Below are 17696 nucleotides of genomic sequence, written 5' to 3' on the forward strand. Positions count from 1 at the left end.
TTTCTCTGGGTGACTTCATCCATACTCATGGTTTTAATTACTACCTGTGAGCTGATAACACTCGAACTTGTGTCTCCAGCCCAGATGTCTAATGAGCTGTAAAAATGAACATATGTATGCACACACATATTCAAAAGCCTACTGGACGTCACCTGGGTGTTCCAGTGACATCTGAAACTCCAAAAGTGAAAAGATATCGTGTCCCATCCATTCTTAAACTTTGGCCTTTATGTTTCCTATTATAGAGAATGGCACTATTCCCTCCCCACTTTTCCTTAGTAGCTCTTAAATACTCTCTCCATTCCCACTGCCCTAGAAATTAAGTTCCTTTCTTCCCTGATTGTTGAAAGCCTTTTCAATGTTCCCTCATCTCCACTCTGTCCCCTCCATTATGAGTCCATCCTCTGTGCTGCTGGATCAACTTTCCTAAAATGCAGATGTGATCATGTCAATCTCTGCCTAAAAGCTGTCTATGGCTCCTGGACCAGCTCAAGAAGGTTTCTTGGTGAGTCTTCATGGGGTTCAAGGTGTCCAGTGAGTGTGTGTGCATGAGCATATGTGATGTATTTGTGAGAAGTGTGTGTCCATGTGGCATGTGTTTATAACTCACACTTAAGAAAGTATGTCTTTAAATTCTGTATATTTATGTATATAAATATAAATATACATGAAGTAACCACTATATAGTCTGTCTTACCCAGGCCCTGTAACAAATTACAGAGGAAAAGACACTTTTCCTGACCTGTGTACTGTGGTCCTAGTGAGGAAAGAGTCACACCACTTATTGGTTATCTTTGTGTCAGGCATTGTGATGGGAGCTTTGCGTGCACATGGGATTACATGTGGAGGCAGTAAGCAGAGTGCTTGTGAACATGGACTCTAGAGCGCCTGGGTGCAGATCCTGGTTTTGCCACTTACTAGCTGTGAGATGTGGGACAAGGGACTTAACCTCTGTGTTGTGTCCTTTGTGTCTCGGTTTCCTCAACAGTGTAGAAAAAATATTACCTACCTGGGAGAGTTGAAGTGAGGATTAAATAAAAGAATCTATGTAAAGTGCTTAGCTTAGAACAGTGCCTATACCAAGTAAGGGCTCAATAAATAGTAATGGTAGTAATAGTATTATTATTTCTAATCTTCATGAAAAATATACAGAACATTGAGGCTCGGAAAGATTAAGTAACTTGCTAAGGGCCATCCATGTAGTAAATGGCCAGATGGGACCTATGTCTGGTCTGGTCTAGCTCTCCCACCTCACCAATTCTTCTTCTTCTTTTTCTTCTCCTTCTTCTCCTTCTTCTTTTCCTCCTCCTCCTCCTCCTCCTCTTCCCCCTCCCCCTCCTCCCCCCTCCTCCTCTTCTTTTTTTGTGCTCATCACCTGCTCTTGATTCCTGCTCTATACACATTCACGTGTACAACCAGACACCTGGGAACACAGATGCCCGCAGGTGCAGATTTTCCAGGTACCATCTTATATTCTAATCGCTAAGGGAGGAGGAAAGGGGGTGGGTGAAGGACAAAGTAGGCATGAACTAATTTTTAGTGATTAGCAATCTTGACACTGGAAAGGTTGAATCAAGTAGGCTTAAGAGAGGAAGTGAGTCTCATGAAGGAATCTGCCTCTGAGAAGATAGGGCCTAGTTAAGGGAAGAGAAGGCGGGAAGGGCATTTGAGGTATGTGCTGGGACGTGAAGGTGGGGGAGGGAACAGACCTGGCTGCCTGGCAGATACCAGGTACCTCTGGAGGTAAGAACAATGGTATGAGTGACAGGCGCCTTGCTGTGAGGCAAAGGGAGCTATCAGGAGTCATATTTGGTCTCCTGTGTGGGAGGAGCGGGAACCACTCAGGTGTCTGAGGGCCGTGATCTGAATGATGTTTAAGGAAGCGATCGTGCTGCCCTCTATGTGGAGAAAGGAACAAGCAATAATTGAGTACCAACTGAAGCCCACACATTGTCTTTAATGTACTCACTACCTGTATCAAGTTGGTATTATTATTTTTTTTAAAGATTTTTTATTTATTTATTTGACAGAGACAGAGTCAGCCAGCGAGAGAGGGAACACAAGCAGGGGGAGTGGGAGAGGAAGAAGCAGGCTCATAGCGGAGGAGCCTGATGTGGGGCTCGATCCCACAACGCCGGGATCACGTCCTGAGCCGAAGGCAGACGCCCAACTGCTGTGCCACCCAGGCGCCCCTCAAGTGGGTATTATTATCCATATTTAAAATGAGGAGGAAACACAGCCGGAATTCAAACCAAAGCCTGGGTGGCTGCCCACTACATAGGTGGGAGCAGCCATTGCCAGAGGCTCAAATTTGACCTTCTTGAGGCCTGGAACCCTGGTTCTCTTCATGCTGACCACCTCTTCCCCTGCCAATTATTTCTCTGCAACCACTCCCCAACATACACACACACTTACAATGTTCCTAGAACCCTGAGCCAGTCATGGACCAGAGATGGTTTGGAGGGAGGAGGGAGACCATGAGGCCTGGGCCAGGACCCCAGTCAAAGCTTGGCTAGAAACCATGGTCTGCAGGCAGGGAGAGTAAGGAAGAGGTGAGTACCAGCACTAGTGGGGGGCCTTGTGCAGAGTATGACAGTGTGTGAAATCTGTGGATATTTGTTTAGTATCAGAGCTGGGCTTGAGAGCATGCTGGGTGCCAGGGATACAGTGCAGGGCCAGAAAGACTTGGTCTGTCTTCCTGGAGCTAGACTTAATACAGTGCTGTGGTAGACTAGAACTTTCTGCAGTGTGGAAATGTTCAATGTCTGTGCCATCCAGAATGGTCACCACTAGCCCCATGTGGCTATTGAGCACCTGAAGTGTGCCTATCGCAATTGATCTAATCTAATCTAATTTTAATTTATTTACATTTGAACAGTTACATGGGGCTAGTGGCTAGTATTGGACAGAACAAGTCTCATGGGTGAGACAGACATGTCAGCATGTAAGCTAGAGTAGGACAGGGGCCCATGGGGAAGGGGCACTGACCTAGACTGAGGTCAAGGGGAGTTTGTCCTAGATCTGGTGATATATAATGGTTTACATTTCTTTTCTTAAACTCCTAATGTTTCTTTTTTCTTCCTGTAAAACTTGTCAGTGAAGAACAACATATATACTGAAAGTGTACAGCTTTGATCCCCCCACTATGGGGAAGGGGGTTATCATCTCCTAGAAATACAAGGTGTAGAGAGCAATGTGAGGAGGGGGGCCAGTGAGTGGATACAGACCCATTATGAGGTAAGACTTTCTAATAATTAAAGCTGTCTAAAGATGGAATAAGTGAGTTGTGAGCTTACCATCATGGGAGGTAATGAAGCATGTGCTGTTCAACCACTTTTTGACAATGTAGTAGAGGACATTCAAGGACCCACCCCAAAGTTCTGAAAGGTTCTGATCCTTGGGATGGACCAGGGGACCAGAATGACTCAAAGCCCAAAAAGACCCTCTATTTCACCCATTCCGCCAGAGTCCTGGAGTACCTCGGGCACTTGGTCGGAGTGCTTGGATTTTTTTTCTCTTCTCCCTGCTCCCCAGTTTCTTCGGCCAGGCTGGGAAAATTCCTCAGTGGCCCTCGGTGCCACCATATGCCCATAGCATACTTCCTGGCTGGCGAGAAGGAAGGAAGGGGCTCTCTGATGATATGGGGAGGAGAGGCCCAAAAGACAGAAGGACCCCAAAGGGAAAGTCCCCGCAATAGAGCATTGTATTTCACCCAGGGCACAGTGGGTGATGACTCATGCTGGCATTTCGGGGGGAAGAGATGCAGGGAAAGCATCCAGGAAATGGGGCTGAAAGGCTGGAAAAACTCCCTAAGCCAGAAGTGGAGCCTCTGTTACAGGAGCCAGGTGCTGCACGGGGGGGTGGCGGCGATGACAGCATTGCCTTCCAATTGCTCAGAGTGAGATAGGAAAGCTGAAGAGACTCCATTTTAGAAAGGCTTCACTTCTGCTGTTTCTCTGCTAGGCCCCCTTTACTCATGCTCTGTATTTCACCTTGCATCCGAGTATACCCAAGAAGGACTCCTTTGCTCCCGGTCCAAGAGGGAGGCAAGAAAGTGAATCGTTCTCTGAGTTTCATCCCAGGCCCCTGTACACCTGGTAATATCTAAGGAGAATCAGATCCTGAGCGTGTTCCAGGACAATCGCTTCGAACAACCTCGGTAGGCATTGGTGTCAACACCCCCTACCGTAGCGATTTATGGAGTAACACCGTCATTTGCCTTTGATCGGGCCCTACCCTGGATGCCTAGAAGAACATGTGCCCTAGACCCCTTTCCCATATAAACCCCTAACCCCAAGCGATGGAGAGACTCATTCCTTTTCTCAGTGTCCCAGACACTCTGTCTGCTAGACTCTATCACTTACGCTATTCAGTAAACTCTGCTCTCACGTCCCCCTGGCTCGAGTTTGAATTCTATCCTATGTGAAGCCAAGGACCCTCTTAGCTGGTCCTGTGGTACCCCGTCTAGGTCCTCGGACCCAGCCTGCCCACATCAAGAGCACTGGTGGAGGTGGGAATGTGGCCAAGGAGCTCACTGTCTGGCAGGGCCAGAGTAGCAACCACCTCTGAACAACTCCAGGGGGCGCTTTGGGTTTAGGGCCTACAAAATGTGAGTAGTGCCAGGAGGCAGCAGCCCTGAGGTTCTGCACCCACATGAGAAACAGAAGCCTTGGAAGAAGGTGAGACTGTGGGTGTCTGGAGCACGAAGGGGTATATGCTCTGGCTGATAGATAAAACGCAGTGGCGGGGGGTAGGGGGGTAGGGGGACGAACAACTAGTCCCTGAAAGGAGGAACTGCTTCCTTGGGGGTAGACCCAGCCCTTACCTCTTCCCTGTCCCCTTCATTCATTCGACAGATAAGCAACTAAGTGTCCTCTGTGCTGGGACACAGTGACAGGCATGGGGGCCATAGCGGCGAGGAAAACACAGATACAGCCCCTGCCCTCATGGAGCTTATGGCCTAGAGTAGGGCTGTCCTGTAGAACTTTCTGGGTGATGGAAATAGTGTAGAGAGGCAATCAAATAACTGTATGAGCAAGTGTAAGGTTACAGTCATGCCCTTACAGAGAGGGGTGTAGTGCTGGATGTGTCCTCTGGGTCGGGGAGTTGGCCTGTCTGGGGTGGGGGAGATTCCCCAGGGAAGTGAGCTTAGGGCTGGGGCTGTCGATGTGGGGCAGGAGCCCTGGTTTGAGGCTGGCTGCTCAACTCCTCTCTGCCACTCCAACAGTGGGGCCTGCGGGGCCTGCATTCTAGCTCATTCTGTGAGGTATAGCACCCCCATCTGCACTCTCACTGTGAACTACCCAAGGAGGCTCATTTGACCGCATGTCCCCTCACCTAGCCTGGTGCCACAGTGGTTGTGCAAGAAACATTGACACAATCCAGCAATCATCAAGCAACAATCATTGAGCCCCAGAACAGCTCACCCTGCAGCAGCGACCTACCGAGACTGCCACGGCCCCTGCTGTCATTGAGCCTATACTTGAGTTGGGGAGACACACCCTGTAAAAACAAATACACACAAAAGGTGATTTTTGCCAGTCATATGTGCCCCAAGGAAAATTAAAGAAAGGAATGACATAGAGTTCGTGGTGGTGGGAGTCCTGGGAAAGAATGGATGAGGGAATGAATGAATGGCAACTACTTAAAGTCAGAGCACACACACTGCAACCCACTGGGCTGCAGCAGGGATTGGAAGGGGAGCCAAGACTCTCAGATCCCAGGGCGGGGAGCTTGGGGCCAAGTAGGGAGGGGTGGTCAGGGGTAGCTGCACTCCAGGCCTCATGAACAGGCCTGAGTGCTGGGGGAGGAAATGGACAGGGAGTGCTGTGGAAACTCAGAATTCTGAGTAAGGAAGGAGTACACCCAGAAGTGCTGACAGGAGCAGCACTGCGTGCCGGTCCCCCTGCACCCCTATTCATGACTCAGGTTTGAGCTCCAAGGGGAGGAGTGGGGCACGAAGGGCATGGCATTGAGGTTCAGGGAACTTGCCTTGGGTTGACCTGCCTCCCCGGGACCGCCCCCCCCCCCCCCGTAGAGGTCTTGGGGAGAAGGGGAGGCCCATAGCTGGCATCTTTACTGGGCAGTCCTCTCCTGGGCCCAGGCCCCTGAGCAGGGGTTGTGGAGGCTGAGATGTGTATGGTGAGTGGGATTGAGGCCAAGGACTGAGGAAAACTAGAGAGCGGCAGTCTGGGGTGGGTCAGTCCTGGGCACATAGGCTGGCCCAGCCCACCTGACTCCAGGTAGAGAAGTAGGACCCTCTCAAGGAGCTCCCATCGGGCTTGGGAGCTCAGCCACGTTCTGGGTGGTATGGACACTCCAGGCATTGTTCTGTTCTGTTCTGTGAATGTATGTGTATGTATGTGCTGGGGGGACGGTCCAAGAGCCAACACCTGACCTGGGGGTGGGGATTGACCTTATCTAGGGGTGAGGACATCTATAGCTCCGATACTAGTCAAGAGCCAAATGAGTATCAGAGTTTCCCCAGAAAGGGGCAGGAGCAATGGAAGAAGGCAGAAGTTTCTAGGACGTTGAGATGGCCCTTGTGAGAATAATTCTGGTGGGTAGAAATGGGGCTGGAGTTGGGAGGGGGTGGCACCTCGGGCAGCAGAACAGCTGGAGTGAAGGCACGGAAGGGAGTGTGGTCAAGTTGAGAAGAGCAACTCTGAATTTGGCCAGGGCGTCCTTGGGGCAAGTGAACTTGGGAACACTTTCGCCATCCTGCCCAATCTCCAGCCTTCTCCGCTAAAAACAAAAGATCGTCCCAAACGAAAACCAAACAAAACCCCCCAAAAACCAAGCAACCAAGGCAGGGGGATGCTTGGGAAAGAGCCCGTGCTCTGGAGTCCTACGTTGAAGCTAGACTCTTTTGCTGTAAAGACTCGCAACCTGGACAAGTACCTCAACTTCTCTGAGCCTGTTTCCAAAGCTGTAAGAGAGTACTGACCTCATGTGGCAGATGTGAAAAGACCACGACCTCAGTGGACTGTTCGGGTCATTGTGGGTGCTCAACAGAGGCTAATGCCCTCAGCCTCGACCATAACATGAGTCTCTGGCTGGCTCAGCTCTGTTCAAGTGACGGTGAAAGTCCAAAGCTGGGTCACCTTTGCTCCCTCCTGCATGAGCCCCTCTGAGGATGCCAAGCGCTGTCTGTTTGTGGAGTTCTGGCTTTGCGTGTTTCTTCTGGAACCGCCTCTCCGAGAAGTGGGAGCCAAGACCTGCTCACTGGAGGACAGGTGCATATGTGTCTGAACCTGCTCACAGAGATTGCACCAGGCTGACCCTACTCCTCCCTCTGCCTCTTTCCCAGCATTTCTCACAGGCTCCTCCATTTCCGAGGGCCTAGAACGGGGTCCCTTTCCCTCCTAGATTCCCTCATTACGAAGTTAAGCACAAGCAGTTTCCAGTTCCTCTGCTCTCTGGCACACAAGCCCAGGCAGGCCCCAGACCCCTTGACCTTGCTCCAAGCAAGCTGGCCCACTTCTAAGCTCCCTGAGGCACCTCAGTACAGAGGGCCGCAGCATTCACGCAGAGAAGGTCCAGCCCATGCCTGTCCTTCGCCCCGGCTAAGGGCAGGTTCTGTCTCTGCAGCTCAGCATGAGCTCAACACGGGCCAGGTTGGCCTGGTCAAACGGGAAGCCCCGGGGCTCTGTGAATGGTCCCTGGGCAGGGGCACCCATGGTTGCGTGTGGGGTGGGGCCGCCGGCCAAGGGGTGTGTCAGGGAGGGATCAGGACAGACTGAGATGAGCAAGGGTGCCCCTGGATGCCTGGAGGCAGGAACTGAGATAGAGATGAGGTTTTGCGGGAAAAGGAAGGGATGAGAATGTTGTAAGTGAAACCTGAAAGGAACGAGAGTTGTGTGTGGCCTGGGAGGCAGCCTAGCTACACTGACCCCTCCTGCTTCTTTGAGTCCCCACCCTGGGTCTCTCCATCACTGTCTGTCTCATGATGATAACTGAAAGCACTTCGAGAGCCAGGCCTTTGTTTCACAAGGCCTGCCTGCACCCGTTTGTCTTTCCCTGCCCAGGGCTGGGCGCAGAGGAGGATGCGACTGACGCCAGCTGACAGGGAGATGGAAGGGCAGGGAGCACATTCAGCACCGGGGCCAGGGAAAGGGCAGGGAAGGATGGGCTGTGGGGCTAGGAGGAGCAGTAGAAGAATGTGGGGCCTGAGAAGGCATAGGCAGAAGGGTCCAGACAGAGGGGCTTTGTGGAAGGGTGGGCCAACCAAGGGGGCGAGGACCAGGGACCAGACGGGATGGGGGGCAGGCTGTAGCAAAGTGACTTCTGAGGTCACCATGGGGGCTCTGCCCAGGGATGGGGAGACCAAGGAGCTGGAGGGGCCTCAGAAAATATCTGAGAGAGTCAAGGCCTCTGAGAACTATGGGTGGGTGGGAGCCAGGATGAGGAAGGAAAAACGCCCGGCCTAGGCCTAACCACCACATCTTTATTTGCCCATTGGGCTCGGGCTCCTGTGGGCTTTCCTTTCCCCTTGCCTGAATTCCCACCCCCTTCTCACTCGCATCACCCAAAGGGGCCTTCAGGAACTGATGGGAACTCCTCCTCAGTGACTTGTCCCGAAAGCTGGAATCTACACCCCTTGGTCCAGCCCTTGCTCATCTCTGTCTGTTCTGATCCTTCCCTGACACATGCCTTGACCGGCCACCCCACCCCACACACAACCAGGGGTGCCCCTGCCCAGGGACCATTCACAGAACCCTGGGGCTTCCTGTTTGACCAGGCTGACCTGGCCCATTTTGAGCTGCAGAGACAGAACCCGCCCTTAGCCGGGGCGAAGGACAGGCACAGGCTGGACCTTCTCTGCGTGAACGCTGCGGCCCTCTGTACTGAGGTGCCTCAGGGAGCTTAGAAGTGGGCCGGCTTGCTTGGAGCTAGGTCAAGGGGTCTGGGGCCTGCCTGAGTTTGTGTGCCAGAGAGCAGAGGAACTGGAAGGAGCTTGTGCTTAACTTCATAATGAGGGAATCTAGGAGGGAAAGGGACCCCTTTTGTGTCTCAGTACGTGTCCTTTATTTTCTTAATTTGAAGTAATCAAACCTCCCCTCTCTCTCTCCCCATTTTTTAAGTCTCTGGCCAGTATCGCTTCCCTTGGTTCTCTAATGGAGCCAGTTGCTTCCTCCTGTATTCTCAGGATACTCTGTGTGAACTTGGCTACGGCACCCATCTCACAAGCTTAACTAGTCTTCCCTGGGGCCTGACATGGTGCTGGAAAGAGTGCAGGCATAAATAAACATTTTTTTGGAATGAACATTGATACCCCCTGCCAATGTCCTGAGACTCTGTTACTAGGTTTCTCAGATCTTGAATCTCTTCCACCTCCAATCAACTCACTGTCCACGTTTCACTCCCTCAGAGCTCTGTTACTCTAGCTTGTTTCAAACAGTGACCGACGCTTGTTGGAGGGACGCAGGGTGGTGTGCCGGAAAGAACACAGCTCCTCTGGTTTCTTGGGATACCAGGACTGAGGTCCCACTCCACGTGGTGTGGACCCTCAGGGCCTCAGTTCGTTCACTCACTTCCTCCACTCAGTGGAAACTCTAGATGGCTTCTAAGGTCTTCAGGGCTGAAGTGAAAATCCTTTGTGGGCCAGGGCCTGGTTTGTCTTGTGCTCTGCGTTCCCAAAGTCAAGAACGGTGACCGATGCAGAGCACAAGCTTAAATATTTGTCAAGAGAAGGAACTGACAACTTCGATGGCTACATACTGCCTAGGGTTTTATACGTGTTCCTTCATTTCATTCCCAGAGTGGTAGAGCCAGAACTTGTATGTAGATGTGCGTGACTCTGAAATGCCTATTCTTCCCAAATCCCCTGTGGCCCTTAGGCAACAACGCCGTAGTGCAAGGCTTTGTTCTAATGACAGCCGGCTGGCCGTGGAAGGCTGCCGGCCCAGAGGCCCTTATTGGTACTGTAGCTTATAGGCAACGCTTCTGTCCCTCGCCAACCTTAGGAGGTAATAGGAACTGAGGGTGGCGAGTGGAAGGGGGTCAGTGGGTGCTGAGGACATCTGAGCACTGTGGTCTACATGGGGTGCTTGGCCAAATGGCGGGATTTAGGTACAGTTCCAGACGCGTGCTAAGCCAGCTCAATCAATCATTCAATCAGTCCCAATTAGTTGCCTTTGGTGGTTTCTGTGGCATGTATACCCTTGCTGAGGCTGAATTCAAGCAACAAATGTGAAGTTACCCCGGACGGCGAGCTAGAAGAGGAGTGCAGAGTCAGCGCTCACAAGCCACTGAGCCGCCCTCCAGCACATCACTGGAGCGGGAAGCTGTGCCGTCCCCAGAAGCCACAGGAAGGTCACAGCTTCCGCACATGCTATGGCAGCCTGAGAAGCCTCAGCTCTCACTCTGCCTTTTGTAAAGATTAGAAACAGTCTTTGCGCCTCTGACTGACAGAAGCCATCCCATTACATTGATGGCCAGCTAGGATGCTGCTGGCGAGGCTCCCTCAGAGTGGCCCTTGGCTCCTCTTTGCCACATCCCCCGTGCTGCCTTGTCTCAGGCTGGGACAGCCTTCGGAGCAGCCCAGGCAGCCGTAAAGGGCTCTTGCAGTCAATTCCTCAGGAAGCAATTCAGGCGGTACCGTCCTGAGAGGAAGGATGGGTGCCAACAGCTACTCCTCTGCCTCTCACTTGGACTTGGACAGTACTTTCCTCCCAAATGTCAGGAAATCATAAACACAAAGGAATCTGCCCTTGCCGCCGTGAGATCAGGCCCAGCTAGAAGGCAGCAGGCATCCCTGAGGAGATGGTGGGCTGCGGGGGTGGGGAAGTACTGCAAGACCGGGGTGCACCTGCTTCTGGTCGTGAGGGACCCTGTTCCCCAGTGAGGCGTGGAAACAGGCCTTGCGGCCTGAGATGGGCAGCTCTACAGGGAAGAGCAGGCACACATCTGGAGGAAAGGGGTTTTGTCCTGGCAATGGAACTCCTTGAGGGCTTAAACATTTTACGTATCTTGGAGTCTTTCTCTCCAGCACTTAACACTTGGCTGAGCACACAATCAACAGCCAACACTTGCTGAAAGAGAAATGAGACTTTTATTAGCCTCCAGAGTGTTTTTCAATACTAAGGCAGAAAGTGAAATGTAGGGGCAGGTAAAATGAAGGCATAAAGGAGGATCCATCAGGGCCCCCAGGGCTCACCCAGGACACACAGTGGAGGGCATTTCTTCCTATCAAGGGTATGCAGTATGCAGGAGACGCTGCCTGCTTTCACTGAGCCAGGCCTTACCACGTCGCCCGAGAGAGAGCAGAGTTATGACGTCAGGCCTGGAGGGTCAGAACTTGCTAGTGTAGAGGGTCATAATCCACTTGGGCATACGGAGGAAGCCAGGCAAGTAGGAGGCCAGCCAGCCCAGGCTGGAGCCATGGGAGAGGACAGAGCTCAAAGACAAATAGTCTTGGACGGGGCGGCCTGCCAACCACAGGAAGAGGAGGAGGGTTCGATCTTCATTTCCCACTCCTTAGACACCTCCACCTTGGCTGAAGAGCCCGAGTGGGATGTGAGGGAAGAAGGAACAGGGAGAGAGTGTGGGAGAAGGAGGAGTGAGCAGGCAACGAAGAAAGGAAGGTCCAGACTGGCTGCTGGGCCAGAGCTCTTACCATCCACATCCTTAAGGCTGTAGCGTCGAGCAAGGTCACAAGATGGCAGCACCTTCCCACTCAGGCTCAGGACATTGGGGTCTATGGGCACAAATACAGCTGAGAGGCATGCAAGTGACAAGTGACGCAGTGTGACAAGGTTTGGGCCCAATCGGACAGGGCACCACTGACACAGGCTTGCTTAGGTACCCAGAATTCTTTCTGTTCCTAGGAAGGTTCTCAGACCTCTGACTCCTGGCTACACTTCCTGTAAACCAGTTCCACCCAAACCTCAAACTGGGCCATTTTGGGTCTCCAGAAGCCAGAGAAAACAAGGGTATATTCCTCAACCACCTCCTGAGCTGGGACTCAGGACTGGATGCCATCACCCTGCGGATTCTCCAGGCCCTTCCTCCCTCCCTCCCTTCCTCTCTGTCTCTCACTCTTTCTTTCTCTCTTTCAGATTTATTTATTTGGGAGAGAGAAAGAGAGCAAGAGCACACAGAGGCAGAGGGAGAAGCAGACTCCCCACTGAGCAGGAAGCCCGATGTGGGGCTCAATCTCAGGACCCCGGGATCATGACCTGAGCCAAAGGCAGATGCTTAACCGACTGAGCCACCCGGGCGCCCCATCTCCAGGCCCTTTCTTGTTACCACCTGCCCCCAACCTCTTTACCTGTTGCCAAAGCCACCACACATTTGCCACTCATTTCTGTGGTCTCCGCAGAGGAGAAATTAGATATGAGCTGAAACACAGGGGCAGAGAAGTGAAGGGCTAATCTCCAAGAGAACTGCCCACATTTCTTCCCCACTTTCAGCTCCTATTCCAGGAGAGACAGGCCCTCATCACTGCACCTGCAGGACTCAGAAGGTGCTGGAGCCACTCTTCCCTACATCCAGGTGAGCCCCGTATTCTGGCACCAGGACCCACTGCCACTCCTAAGTGGAAGCATCTTGGGATATGTCTGGACCTCCTAGCCTAGTTCAGTGCAGGCGTCAAGAGCATGGGCTTCAGGGCACGAAGCCTTTCCACTTATGACATACATGACCTTGAGCAAGTTTCTAACCTTTCCAGGTTTCGGTTTTACCATCTGTAGAATGGAGATAATATCACCCCTACAGGATAAAGGGCATAACATGTGTCCAGTGCTCGGGCCCGCGCCTGCCACAGCACAGCAGGTGCAGGGGACTGGCTCTCTGTTATTGTTACCGTCTTGTTACTGTGGATGGAGAGGCAGAGTCCTCTGCACCTTCTGCCTCCCTCACCCTCCCCTTGCCCACCTGCTTCAACAGGGGATCATCGGCATTGTCGTTTTTCACCGCGACCTCCTTCATTAGTTCTGTCTGCACCAACCCTGGCCACAGAGACACGTAGCTGACCCCATGGCGCCGCAGCTCCTGGGCACAGTCCGCAGCCAGCCTGTCACACTGTAGAAGGACAGAATGCAGGGTGAGAGCCAGGGCACCTGGCCACATCGCCTTCCCCTGCTGCCTTCCCTGACCCAGCCCCCTGACCCTTCCCGGGAGCCCTGTCTCAGCTATCTACCTCCCCAGTGTGCTGCCTAGTCTGGCCACCCAAAAGCAGCCCGGGCAGAGGAACCGTCTATGGAGGGGCAGAGGGGGAAGAGGGGGTCGGTCGGCCTTACTACTCTGACCCCTGGGCATTGTATCTCCTGAGCTATAGGTACTGTCACTGTCCGATGCCTCCCTGACCCCCGTGCTAGTGGGTCCTCACCGCAGCTTTGCCCACGCCATAGGGGACATTGAAGAAATACTGCAGCCCCCCAATGGAGGAGATGACCACGATGAGCCCCCGGCCAGCTGGAACCATGAGCCGTGCTCCATACACCGAGCACAAGTAATGGCCTCTAGAGGGTGCGGCAGGGAAGGAGAAGGAGTAAATGATGTTGGCTGCTTGCCTCACTGCTGTAGCCCTGGAAGCTTCCTCTGCCCTCCAGTGGCTGTGACAGCCTACAGAAGGCCACATATGGGTAGCCGCAGACCTAGGGAATCAAGGGCTAGAGGCCACTTCCTGAGACGAACACTGGTGAAACGAACCACCAGTGGATGAGTGTAAATGAAAAACTCAGTTTTCCACCCTTCTATGTAGGGAAAACCCAGTGCGCACATACTCGGTGGCCAGAAAAACATTTCATCTGCATGGGAAACAGGACCCTCCAAGTGGAAACAAGGAGAGAGAATTATAGTTTCAAAAGGAAAGCCCAAGCTAAGGTAATACAGAGGAAAGGCACAGTAAATGTATACATGAATGTGTGTGGGGGGGAAGGTGAGCACATGTTGCTGGGCTTCCCAGAGGGTCACCAAGTGGCCTTTACTTTGGAAAATTCATCAGGGCTCAAGGGCCGAAGTCTGGACCTCTCGGCCTTACAGGCTCATAACCCTGACTCGAAAGAGATGAGAGTGTGGAGGGCCTTCCCCTTCGGAGGGGTAACCAGTTACCAGTCTTTGGGTTTTCTTTTCTTGCCTCTTAGCTCACCACCCTTCCGTGTCCTCATCATCTTTCTACCCTGGAAGAACTGGATTCTAATCCTTCTTCCCTGGGATTGCCACTAGAAGCTGTGGGTGTTCTTAAATGCTTTAGTCACAGATTTTCAGATAATCTCTTAGTTACTCCCCTAGGTGGCTGATCACACCCAGAGTGCGGTTTCTGAGAGGGCTCCATCGTTTCAACAATAAAAAAAGAGACACAACTGGTGTATCATGCCAGGTGGACTCTACGTGCTCTGTTTCATCGCACTCCCATGCCAGACGTATGTGCAACTCTGACATGGGAGTGCCCCTGCCCGCGGCTCTGCTGGAGTGAGGATATGGAGGCTAAAATGGCAGGCGCTCACTCTCGCTGACCTTCTCTTGACCTCAAACAAAAGAATTTCTTCCTCTAACCATTTTTGTCAATGTCAACGACAGGTGGTGTGCCTCACTGAGGAAAGGAGGCTCCCTTCCGGGCCACGCATTTGGATGTGCAGAGTAAGGCAGGAGAGAGGCCAAGAGCAAGTTCAGACGAAAATTACTGACAGAAACGAGGTAAAACTCAACGTTCCCAAGTACAGATGCACCTGGATAGGAATTCTCCAGAGGTGTAAGACAAATGAGACAAGAAGGAGAAGAAAGAGATGGGGAGCTCAGAGGGACAAGGAGAGGGCACATGGGGAAAGGTCCAGGCCCTCAGCTGAGTGAGTGAGGGGAACCTGGCCCTTGTGGTGGGACAAAGGGAACACTCACCTAAGTCCCACATTGTTGATATCATCCCAGATGGAGGCAGGGATTTCCCAGAATGCTTTCTTAATGTTCTTCAAAATTGCCTGGAAGGCATAGTAAGTGTGGTGAATTGGATGATCTGAGGGCACAAAGGTATGAGGGGCTGGAGAATGAAGGGGACAGTGAGTGGGGATGAGGACTCCAGGGTCAGAGGGGGAGATTAGGAATGCGGAGCTGGAATCAAAGTTTAAAGGGTACCGGGGCTCCGGCATAGGCGTTGTTGACCAGCACATCCAGACGCCCCCGCTGTTCCCGATCCACTTGCTCAAACAAGCTTCGTACTTCACTCTCCTGGCTTGAATCACACACCACAGGGACACACTGGCCCCCTCGAGATTGGGCCTGGTGAGGGACAGAGGGAATATGAGTTTACAGTTGCACGTGAGTGTGAGACATGAGGCAACTCTCTTCAACTCCCAGCTTGGGGGGCTGAGAGGGCAACGGTAGGAACCAACGCCTGCAGCTGCGGGAAGATGGTGAGCAATACCGCCCTCTGGTGTCTGTTTGAAGAGCTTCAGGAATGCTAGGTCTTTTCCCCACACACTGGGATTTCAGGTTTAAAATCTACATTTACTGAGGCCTACCACGGACAAGGCATTGTCCACTGCTAGTGGGAGGCAGGGGCACTGCTCTTGAGAAAGGAGTATCTCTCTTTTTCCTTGTCCTCGATCATTCCCATCTCTCATGCTCTGAGCTCCCACCCTTCACCACCCACGTGTAACCCCTACTCAGTCCCAGACTATCACCTCACAATGCTCCCACCTAGTAACTGAAAAACCAAAACTCTCAGCTATGAACTATTTCTACTTTCCGTTCCATCTCACTCTCCACAAATGTGTCCCCATTCTCTAACTTCACAGGAAGAAAAATACCTTACTCAAGACCAATCCTTCTATTCTCCAGATTCATGCTCTGGGTCCCACCCTTTCACCTCTTTGCTTCCTAACTGCTCACCCATGTTCCCAGAGCATTCTGTGCCTGCCTCTGATTTCCTGCTGAGCCCCATCTTTTAAAAGCAGAAGTGACTGGGGCGCCTGGGTGGCTCAGTCGTTAAGCATCTGCCTTCAGCCCAGGGTATGATCCCAGGGTCCTGGGATCGAGCCCCGCATTGGGCTCCCTGCTGTGTTGGGAGCCTGCTTCTTCCTCTCCCACTCCCCCTGCTTGTGTTCCCTCTCTTGATGGCTGTCTCTATCTCTGTCAAATGAATAAATAAAATTTTTTAAAAAATAAAAAAATAAATAAAAGCACAAGTGACATCTTACTAGTCTTGGTTAACCTCAGTGCTTCACGTGATGTCTGGCAAACCAAATATTCATTTAACTGAAAATACACTTTTCCAGTAGAAAAGTCAAGCATAAGTGTACAGCTCAATAAGGTTTTGCCTAAAATAGAGGAAAGCACAGGTTCACAACCTTTTGATTGCAATTCCAAAACCCCTGAAGATCTCAAACAGAAAGTTTTTTCGGGGCGCCTGGGTGGCTCAGTCATTAGGCGTCTGCCTTCAGCTCAGGGCATGATCCCGGTGTTCTGGGATCGAGCCCCACATCGGGCTCCTCCGCTAGGAGCCTGCTTCTTCCTCTCCCACTCCCCCTGCTTGTGTTCCCTCTCTCGCTGGCTGTCTCTCTCTCTGTCCAATAAATAAACAAAATCTTAAAAAAAAAAGAAAAAAGAAAAAAAAGAAGGAAACCTCAATTAAAAAAAAAAAAAGTTTTTTCATAAAACTCAGTGGCAAACTTTGACCTGATCTGAAGTTATTTATGGGCTTTATTTATTCTAGTTTGAGTAAATACTCACTATGTGTTGAGGAGTATTATGACTTCAGGTAAGGGATTAGTGGAAGGAGTGGTTAATGGGAAGGGCTACCTCAGGTAGTTTCTGCCCCTGGTTCCAGAGGAAGCACCCACCTCCTCAGCAGTGGCCCGCAGGGTGTCCATATGGCGGCCAGTGATGTAAACTGTGGCACCTGCTTGGCAGAGTTGCAAGGCGATGCCACGGCCAATACCTCTGGAAGCACCAGTCACCACGCACACTTGGCCCTTCATTGGCGCTTCCATGATTCACAAGCAAAAGGGGGAAATCTGTGGAAGCAAAGACTTGCTCAAGGAAGGCTGCAAACTGTGTATGTGGAAGGATGACCCGGATAGGGGTAGGAGCCAGGGTTGGGATCCTTTGAGCAGAGAGAAGTTTCAGAGTGGGACGACAGTGCAGGCTCCGGGACAAGGCTGTTGGTCCTTTTTGGGAGGCGAACGAGTTAAGCCACTGCCGCGCGGCTAGGAGCCGTCGAGGGACTATGACCCCAGGGGCTGGGTAGGGCTGGGTAGGGCTGGGTAGGGCTGGGTAGGGCTGGGTAGGCTGTCCAGGGCTAAACACCTACCGGGACTCTGAAAGAGGCTGACCGGGTGGGGTTCTGGCGCGGCAGCCCCTCACGGCGGGTCCACGCAGGCTGCTGGGCTATCTGAAGCCAGAGGCGCGGCTTCCAGGTCGGCAGTGAGCGCGGCCCAGAGGCCCTGAGTCCTACGTGGTGGGACCCTTACCTGCTTCCCGTGCGGTCTTGGAGTCCCGGCGCCGTCTAGCTCGCGAAGTCCCTGGACTTCGAGAACTTCAATTTCGGCCGCGAGGGCAGGATGGGGTGACTGCAACCGAGTCAGAGCGTGAAGCTGGAGAGCCAGTCCTCGTTCTAGTCGGGAATCCGCGGCGGGCGTGGAGGAAAAGGTCGGTCTGGGCTGATCCTCAACTGGGACAGGGACTAAAGGATGGAGGCGGGGCAATGTGGGAGCAGGCGCACTGCCGCCCGGCCAGGGGCCGTCGCGGGGCTATGACGT

At 52.4% G+C, this 17696-nt stretch overlaps 1 protein-coding gene across 3 annotated transcripts; it reads right to left on the reverse strand.

Annotated features, from left to right (window-relative positions):
* Positions 1-1354: 1354 nt before the first annotated feature.
* DHRS1 (dehydrogenase/reductase 1) lies at positions 1355-17639 on the reverse strand. 3 transcript variants are annotated; one of them, XM_045802663.2, is made up of 10 exons: positions 17409-17639; positions 16779-16952; positions 15073-15216; positions 14839-14918; positions 13331-13463; positions 12877-13023; positions 12272-12341; positions 11618-11698; positions 5445-5502; positions 1897-3606 (listed from the first exon to the last, which is right to left on the reverse strand). In XM_045802663.2, exons 2-9 carry the CDS (start codon positions 16926-16928, stop codon positions 5477-5479), a joined length of 831 nt encoding a protein of 276 aa, XP_045658619.2. In that variant the 5' UTR covers positions 16929-16952; positions 17409-17639; the 3' UTR covers positions 1897-3606; positions 5445-5476. The 3 variants fall into 3 exon arrangements, with proteins under 3 accessions (XP_087715139.1, XP_045658619.2, XP_045658618.2); XM_087859013.1 differs by having other exon boundaries at positions 1355-5502; XM_045802662.2 differs by lacking the exons at positions 1897-3606; positions 5445-5502 and adding an exon at positions 11035-11429.
* Positions 17640-17696: the final 57 nt, after the last annotated feature.

The sequence above is a fragment of the Ursus americanus genome, chromosome 35, assembly GCF_024610735.1.
Source record: "Ursus americanus isolate L20-20 chromosome 35, mUrsAme1.1.p, whole genome shotgun sequence".
In the NCBI taxonomy this organism is placed as follows: domain Eukaryota; kingdom Metazoa; phylum Chordata; class Mammalia; order Carnivora; family Ursidae; genus Ursus; species Ursus americanus.

What these genes read in the sequence shown, in the direction of transcription:
- DHRS1 (XM_045802662.2), bottom strand. Translation starts at nt 16,928, where the DNA reads ATGGAAGCGCCAATGAAGGGCCAAGTGTGCGTGGTGACTGGTGCTTCC. An exon ending in TGTGGTGGCTTTGGCAACAG is followed by an intron (nt 11,699 to 12,271) that starts GTAAAGAGGTTG and finishes TTGTGCCCATAG; the next exon opens with ACCCCAATGTCCTGAGCCTG. An exon ending in CAGCCTTAAGGATGTGGATG is followed by an intron (nt 11,430 to 11,617) that starts GTAAGAGCTCTG and finishes TGTGGTTGGCAG; the next exon opens with GCCGCCCCGTCCAAGACTAT.